This window comes from Chanos chanos, chromosome 14 (genome assembly GCF_902362185.1).
Source record: "Chanos chanos chromosome 14, fChaCha1.1, whole genome shotgun sequence".
Lineage (NCBI taxonomy): Eukaryota > Metazoa > Chordata > Actinopteri > Gonorynchiformes > Chanidae > Chanos > Chanos chanos.
The window spans coordinates 3,205,930-3,214,496 of record NC_044508.1 but is presented as its reverse complement, the minus strand read 5'-3'; the positions used below and the strand labels follow the sequence as shown (position 1 = coordinate 3,214,496).

Sequence of the window (8,567 nt, the reverse complement as noted above, 5' to 3'; positions counted from 1 at the left end):
TGGCTGTTGTGTATTGGCTGTGTGTTGTACTGGCTGTGTGTTGTACTGGCTGTGTGTTGTATTGGCTGTGTGTTGTATTGGCTGTGTGTTGTACTGGCTGTGTGTTGTATTGGCTGTGTGTTGTATTGGCTGTGTGTTGTACTGGCTGTGTGTTGTACTGGCTGTGTGTTGTACTGGCTGTATGTTGTATTGACTGTGTGTTGTACTGGCTGTTGTGTATTGGCTGTGTGTTGTATTGGCTGTGTGTTGTACTGGCTGTGTGTTGTACTGGCTGTGTGTTGTATTGGCTGTGTGTTGTATTGACCGTGTGTTGTACTGGCCGTGTGTTGTACTGGCCGTGTGTTGTACTGACTGTGTGTTGTATTGGCTGTGTGTTGTATTGACTGTGTGTTGTATTGGCTGTGTGTTGTATTGACTGTGTGTTGTATTGGCTGTGTGTTGTATTGGCTGAGGGTTAGGGTTATTATTGGCTGTGTTCATGCGTGAGAGGGGAGAGCGGGGAGAGAGTGATACGTACATGGAACCGACCCGTGTCCGCTCGGGCCTGGGCCAGTGTACAGGGACAGTCGGCAATCTCCTCCAGGAAATTAGGCATGCTCTTTTCCAGGGCGTCCCATTCCACACACTTATCCAACGCCCAGCCTGCAGGGTCTTTACGAAATTCCTCCTCTAAATGCCAGGCCAAAGCGTGGGCACCGCTCCAAAGGGCATTTACCCCCCTGGGCATAAACACATATTCAGCTATACAAATATATAAATCACTTTTATATATAATACATATGAAACATTATAGTTACTCAGAAATAGTGTTATAACAAGTTTATTACATTATTATTAATTTTGTATTAATCTGATATTAAGATAAGACAATGCTAGATCTACGTTTCATTTAGGAGCGTTCAATGCAGTGTTTAATGCAGCTACTCTGTCTTGACTTTCATGAAGATTTGTGAGAATAACTAACAAGTGAATAATTGCATTAAGATCAATTGTACAGTACTAAGTTAGTAAAATTTTTTTACAGTGTTTAAAATGTTTAGGGCGCAGTCTTAAACATTCTGTCTGACAAGAGAAATTTCAGTGTTTTGTTCATAAAGGTGCTCTCGATAAAGCTCTTGCTTAGTGTGACAGTAAGCACAAAAGCGAATTGGAGGTCTATAAAGCAGCCCTCTAGTGGAAAGCGTGGGTAGTACATCTAGACAGTGCTCATAGTATCACAGATTCCATTCTCATACATTTGTCCGTCTGGCTTTGTGCTGGGACTGACACGCATGCTGCCCATGTGCCAGTCAGAATATGGCTTCTTCGCTGACACGGGAACAAAGCTGAAACTCCCGCTGTTTGGAACGTCTTTTCCCAGAGTGTAAAGGTACCTCCATTCCGGAGCCCAGTTACTGGAGTAGGGCTCCCCTTGAGAAAATCGAAAGCACACACATATCACGTGAGATTAATCTGGCTGTGCACTGAAGTTATGAGAAGAGACACTCGTCTAAGTGTAATTACACCAGGCTGCGCATAACTGACATGATACATTTGTGGCGATGTGACTCCGTGGAACACATATAAATCTCTGCAGGGCAGCGTTCAGAGTCCAAGACAATTACGCCCGGACAATAAAGACAAGAGATGCAATTACAATGATGTGCAATCTGCCCACAGAAACACAGCTTTCTCTCTGTTTCTCTCAGCCAATTTATTCATGCACTGAGAAGGCTGCACATACGAAATGAGAACTAAACACAATACTTCGGAATGACAGTTTCAGCTACTGTTATCCTATTATTCCTGTCGCTGCTGTTTCTCCTGCTGTCACTACGTTCAGTTATAACAGAGAGCAGTCGGTCCTTTACGTCACTAACCGGTCTCTTCGTAACCCCAGAGCTCCACATTGACCCTGTCTGCTTTGATGAGAGAGGCATTCCAGGTCATCTCTAAGGTCCCCGTCGTGCCGGGGGTGCCGTAATACTGCCACTGCGTCGCGTTTTTCAGGACGATTTTGAAGGCGCTGTCCAGTTTGCTGTGATGAACTGTTCCACAGACAAAACAAAGTGGACGTTAGAACCCAAAAACAGGTTGTCATTGACAGTGCAACTATCCATCTTGCTGTGCATCTGTGAGAACATTCTGGCTTGAAAAGGTACCTATATTTAAATGTTGTGCATATTAATAGTTAATAGTTTATTATTATTGTTGATGTTGTTGCTGTATTATTCAAACATTAATACAGGTGTATGTAAAAATGTATGTGCTTTTTTTCAAACGATTTTTCAGCAACAGTCCTAATACTAGGACTAGTAACGCACAACTAGTGGTGACTGTAGTAGCAGTGGTTGTAGTAGTAGTAGAAGTGACATAAGGCTACTATGCAGATATGTTATTCTTACAGCTTAAGCTGAGAAACGACTGAAAATTGCCACATAAAAGACAACAACAGCAAAAAACTTCTCTATACATACAACAAATCACTGTACTTGAGGCAGGGAGCTAACCTGACAACCAGCGCCCTGATGCCTTGAAATTCACCCCATCTGTGGAAATATCAAACGGTATCCAACCAGATTCATACAGCAACGGAGAGATGCAGTGGCCTCGGCCATCTCCGTCAACGTAGCCCTCTGTCTCTGTCTCACCATTGAATCTGCAGTTAAGATCACACAGACGCACACACGCAAGCGAGCAGCGTTTTATCAGCACCATCAGATGTATCAGTACCATCAGAAACTGTCGTTTTCTCCTGCGCGTTTCGACCTGACGTTCGCACGTACCTGCATATAATCTTGTCGTTCGGGTTAAATACAGAGTCGAGTACTAAGAAGTCTGTGCCCCCCAGCAAAGACCCAGAGTGCGGCGTGATCTCCACACAAAACTGTTTGAAGTCCGGACAGCACTCCCGGAGAGATTGACATGTGGCGTGACACGAGCAAGAATCCAACTTTTTACCACAGTTTCCAGCGCATGTTTGGGCTACGGTAACACAATCACAAAACAGACGTACATAGAAAAAAAGGCAGGAAAAGATGAATGAAATAACTGAAAGGCAACATGTGCAAAACAATTCATTTATTTCACACATAGGCAAAATTCCGAAGTAAATTCCGAAGTTTAAAGGAACGTCATGTAAATGGTACTAATTAGTAATTACTACTAATCTACCGTCTTGAAGAGGTTCGCCACGAAAAGACACTAGATACTGTCTTTTAAACATTCCGCTAACATACAGGCACGTGAACTCACCGTTCGTCGTGAAGAAAAGTTGAAATAAAACTATAAAAGTTATGGCGAACAGAAGTCGGTCTCCGGATTCGCTCCCCATTGTGACAAAGAGCTGAATCTGCTGAACACTTCGTTTATTTATTTCATACTGCCGCGCGTGAACACCCATGTAACAAAGGTCTCTCGATAATAAAAGCTAACATGCGAAGCGCTCACGGCAATACCACACTTTGTTACTATTTAACTGTCCGGAACGTTTGGAAATTGCACGAAGGCAAGTTGCATTTCGCTTTCGCAGCAAACTGATTTGCATAAACAATCATTAAACTTCATCACAGTTATGACCGTGCAAATATGTCTATTACTTTTTAAGTACAGTTTAAGGAGGGAGGACTGCGTACACTTGTGTATTATGTATATCATGTGTAATAACGCTTAACCTTTCGCTTAGATACGCGCGTGGCGGCGCTTCACCGCAGCTGCAGTTCAAAACCTCGCGTGACGAACGGTCATAAGTGTAGAATGTGCGCATGCGTCTGAGCGCACCCGGTTGAGATATTCATGGTGCATACCTGTCCGCTCACTTTAAAATCTACACCTTCGCTAGGGACATACCGTCTCGTCCTAATTATTGTGGACTGAGACGAAATGACAGAATAGACCCTGTTCCATTTTAGCGCAGAAGAGCTGGTGGCACCCCTAAAGTATTCTTAAATACCCCCTCTTTTCTGGATGGAGAACTAGCTAGCAGAAGATTAGCTTGCAATCTAGCTAGCTAATGCAGAAGTTTCATTGAAATCAAAAATGTATCTTTTATACACTATTCTTGCAGCTTTGTTGTGCTTCCTGGTCTTAAAATGGACGAAGAGAAGGCGCTACTGCATGGACGTGAAAAGACTCGATGGAAAAACGGTTCTTATCACTGGTAAACTAACAGTCCATTGTGAATGTGCCCACTGGCAAATCGCAACAGCTGTAATGTATGGCCTCTTTAATCACAGAGATTCTGCATGTAACCCAGCCTCTGTTCTTCCGTTTATAACATGGATGCTTATCGATCTCCCGAATGTTCCCATCATTTGCTGGATTCTTTCTTTTTTCTTTTTTGCCTTTTACATATTAAGGTATTCATTATCCCCTTCTTATGATCTGCTGGTCTCTCCAGTGTCTAATGAATGTCTTAAACATTCCTTGGATAAGAAGAAGAAAAAAGATAGGGGATTGAAGTAGACAGGACAACGATTTAAAAGGAGGCGAAATCTTCGGCTTCGGAGTCGGCAGAATATTTAGTTTCATTAGAGTCGATGGAACCTTCCGCTCCCAGTGCAATACAATTTACAATTTAGTTATTTGGCAGACGCTTTTTACCAAAGCGACTTACAATCAGTGCATCAGTCAGAGTCAGATTTCTAATACCTTGTGAGCAGAGATCACAATAAGACCGAGCGTATAGATGCTGTCCGTAGAATCTTACAAAAAGGATGTCCTCAGGGCTGGATTAACATGGTCAGGGGCCCCTAGGCTACAAGCTGCTGTGGGCCCCCAACACCCCCGTTCCCGGTCCCCCGTCTGCCCGTCCCTCGTCCGCCCACCTTAGGCTACATCTATTTCATCTAGCTAGATAGATAGATAGCCCTAGATAGATAGATAGATAGGCCTAGATAGATAGATAGATAGATTTTTTTGTTTTGTTTTTTGTTGTTTTTGTGTGTTTTTTTGTTGTTTTTATTTTATATTATTATTTTTTTTTTTTTTCAAACTATTTTAAACTATTAAACTCTGGTCTTTTGGGCCAGTGAAACAGAACAGCTAAAACTCAAGGAATTGACAACTTATCACAACTAATGCAACTGAATATTTGAATGTACATGTATGATATATGTAGGCCAGATATAATGAAAGATATTGAAGACAGGGTAAAGAAAACTAATGATCAACAGAGCTAGCCTCAGCTGCTAAAGATGAGCATGGCTCCAGTGCATCCACGCTAGCTAGCGTGGATGCACTGGAGCCATGCTCACTTGCCGACTGGCATTCACTCGGTTTAAAAAATCCGGTCAGTTTCGGCATATTGCTCAAGAGAGCTTGGCCTCGTTGGGCTTTTTGCCGCTGCGCTTTGCGCTTTTGGGCACCGCTTTCGTATTTTCTTTCGCTCATAAGTACTGTCGCTGTTCAACTACAGACTGACACAGTACGTGACGCCTAACGTTTATATATGAAAGGCGGATTCCCCATAACCAATCAGTGTCCGGTTATTTAAATATTCATTTTGCGTCAATGAATAATACGTTTTTGTTTCTTTTGACCAATTGGGGGCCCCCTGTGCGGCGGGGGCGTGATTTTGAGCTAATGAATATGATATATATTTTTTTCTTTTGACCAATCGGGGGCCCCCTCCGAGGCGCGGGGGCGTGGGGGCCCCTAGGCTTAAGCCATATGAAGCCTGTGCGGTGATCCGGGCGTGGATGTCCTCCACTTTGTTTACCATCTTTCTAGAGAAACACAATAAAGTCGATGAATTAAAATGACACTGATTTTTATCTTCCCTTTGCATCAGGAGGGAATTCGGGGATCGGAAAAGAGACGGCCGTAGCCCTGGCCATGAGAGGGGCTCGTGTTATCATCGCCTGTCGAGACGAAGAGAGAGCAGCGAAAGCCGTGCGCGAGATCAAGGCCAGGAGTCATAACATGAACGTCCTTCACATGGATTTAGATCTGGCCAATGTGCGATCCGTGCGAGACTTCTGCAAGAGTTTCTTACAGAGGGAGAAGAGATTGGACATTCTGATCAATAACGCAGGTGAGACCTCTTCATCATACCACGGACCGGAATCTTCATCTGGAACATTAGTAAGAGGGTGTCCCCCTTTTGACCTGTAAACTGCACTGACATACATCATCTTGCAAAGTATGAGTTCAGAGGTGAAATTCCTAATGGATCTTCAAATAAATCTGATTGAAAAGTAGAACTCAGTCACACATGTTTACTGCAGCTAGTACCATATTACACTCAACTGAGCTGATAAGAGTTTTTGCGACACTTCACGTTCACAAGAATACACCTGTTTATTTTTGCATAGACAGAGACTCAAGTGTGCACCCAAAGTAGCTTGAATCTGTGCATTCACTGCACGTTTGACATTGTTTAAGACTGCACGCTTTGGTCCGAAAAATCATATTAAATCTTTGTTTGACCGACATAGCGATTTGAACTTTGATAACCGTGAACTATGAGAAACATTTACGTTAAATCTCATATTGCTAAAAAGCACATTAAGATGAAAAATCACACTGAAAAGGATGTTTTGAAACATGCTGAGATGTATAGCATAACAAGCAAAGTGGTGTGGAGTTCACTTACCAAAGATAAAAAAAGAAGGCTTTGAAAGTATTAATATATAAAAAAAAAACAACAGAAAAACAAATGCTGCATTGCCATGGTAACAGCTCTATAGTCTGGCTGTTTGAGTCTGCCTCTTGATGATCCCCATCATGAACAGAAGAGTGTTGAGGATGTTTGAATTTCATTTTTCCCAGGCATGCCCAGTGTTCTAGACTGGACCGATGATCATTTCAGCATGTGTTTTGGGGTGAACCATCTGGGTCACTTCCTGCTCACCAACCTGTTGCTGGGCAGACTCCAGGAGAGCGCCCCCAGCAGGGTGATCACGTTAACGTGCTCCCTCTACAAATACCAGAAGCTGGACTTCCAGGACCTGAACTACAACCTCCTGCCCTTTTTCACCTACTGTCGCAGTAAACTGGCTAACATCTACTTCACCCAGGAGCTGGCCCGCCTGACGGAGGGAAAAGGGGTGACTGCGTACGCGGTGCATCCAGGTGAGCTGAGACACACACACACACACACACACACACACACAGATACACACACACACACAGATACACACACACACATACACACACACACGCACACACACACGCACACACACATATATACACACGCACACACACATACACACACACACACATGCACACAAACAACCACACAACAAACGCAATGCTTCATGTTTCAAAATAAAGGAGATGCTCTGAAGCCACATGAGTAAATATCTCTTGCCATCATCCCTCATCGGATAAATTGAGAAGAAATTATTGGTTGAAATGTCACCGTGAGAAACTTTCCATGAGTACAGAGCTTAATTCAGACAACTAAAGGCAGTTGATAATTTCAGAATTGCTTAAAAGACAAAAATGCCCAAGGCTTATTCAGAGGTAAATCCTGTGTGTGTATTGTAAAATACACCATACGTAATAACGATTGTTTGAAAGTATCATATGTATCGTGTGTGTAGATACAGTCCACCCCAACTGACAACCGGCAGGTTCAGAGTCAGTGCCCCATCCTTCACACGTTTACATTTATTCCTTTCTGTCTGTATTCTGTTGTCTAGGCTACGTTCAGAGCAACTGGACCTGTCACTATTCCGTCCTGTTCCGGATTCTGATGCGGGTGATCATGTTCATGTTTTTTGTGTCGTGCGAGCTGGGAGCGCAGACGGTCGTTCACTGCGCCGTGACAGACGAGGTTACTCAACACAACGGCGGCTACTTCAGCGACTGCCGACCCGCAGCCCTCCGACCGTTCGCCGAAGACGCTGGAGTCGCCAAGAAACTGTGGGAGGCTAGTGAACGGCTGGTGAAACTGGCCTGAAAATAGGTCTTGGTTTTGGGAGGTTGTTTTTCTCTTTTTTTTGAAGGGGGTTGTTTTTTTGTTATGTATGTTGCTTTTTCAGACTGCTGTTAACTTTGTGTTAATTTAATGGAAGAATGTCTTTTACTGATTATGTTGTTATTTATAGGATGTGTGTGAGTGCTTGTTCTTTTTTTACAATAAAAAAATGTTACAAGAAATGTTTTGGAAGGAAAGTTCAAGAGTTTGGGTTGAGTAAAATGGAATTATCTATGATGTGTTTGTGCAGAGCATTTGAGTTTGAGAAATGACAAGCATACCTGGAGTGTGAATACTTTTCAGTGACTGTATTATGTGACAGTCTGAGTACATATTGGCTCTTCACTGAAAAAGTATAACCAGGTCCTTGAGTATTTCAACTGTCATTTTATTGTAACACTTGAACACATTTCCTTAAGTCAGGGAACACATAAAGCAAGTTAGAGAACAGAGCAATAAGAAAGAGAAACCAAAGATGTTTTTTTTAATCTTATACAGCATCCAAAAACTTGACTTCAAGGGAACTATGAAGACTTGACTTCAGAGAATCTATCAAGTTAAGGTTTAAAACGAAAGAACGAGGGATAGAAGTGTCGTAAAAGAGAGTACTAAAAAAACAAAACAAAACAAAACAACAAAAAAAACCCCAACGCACTCGAGCGCT

The 8,567-nt window shown here is 42.8% G+C and overlaps 2 protein-coding genes across 2 annotated transcripts in view; one reads left to right on the top strand and one right to left on the bottom strand.

Annotated features, from left to right (window-relative positions):
- susd2 (sushi domain containing 2) overlaps positions 1-3,523 on the bottom strand; it is an 18,775-nt gene extending 15,252 nt beyond the window's left edge. Inside the window, exons 1-6 of the mRNA XM_030791522.1 lie at positions 3,235-3,523; positions 2,766-2,964; positions 2,490-2,638; positions 1,860-2,027; positions 1,236-1,410; positions 518-719 (exon numbers count right to left, since the gene is read on the bottom strand). Coding sequence (XP_030647382.1) covers positions 518-719; positions 1,236-1,410; positions 1,860-2,027; positions 2,490-2,638; positions 2,766-2,964; positions 3,235-3,382 — 1,041 coding nt within the window. The 5' untranslated portion in view covers positions 3,383-3,523. The remainder of the gene's footprint in view (positions 1-517; positions 720-1,235; positions 1,411-1,859; positions 2,028-2,489; positions 2,639-2,765; positions 2,965-3,234) is intronic.
- A 494-nt stretch (positions 3,524-4,017) lies between these two features.
- On the top strand, positions 4,018-7,885 carry LOC115827602 (retinol dehydrogenase 14). Its single transcript, XM_030791487.1, has 4 exons — positions 4,018-4,138; positions 5,771-6,013; positions 6,751-7,053; positions 7,626-7,885. The coding sequence occupies exons 1-4, from the start codon at positions 4,018-4,020 to the stop codon at positions 7,883-7,885; spliced, it is 927 nt and encodes a 308-aa protein (XP_030647347.1).
- The last annotated feature ends 682 nt before the right edge of the window (positions 7,886-8,567 follow it).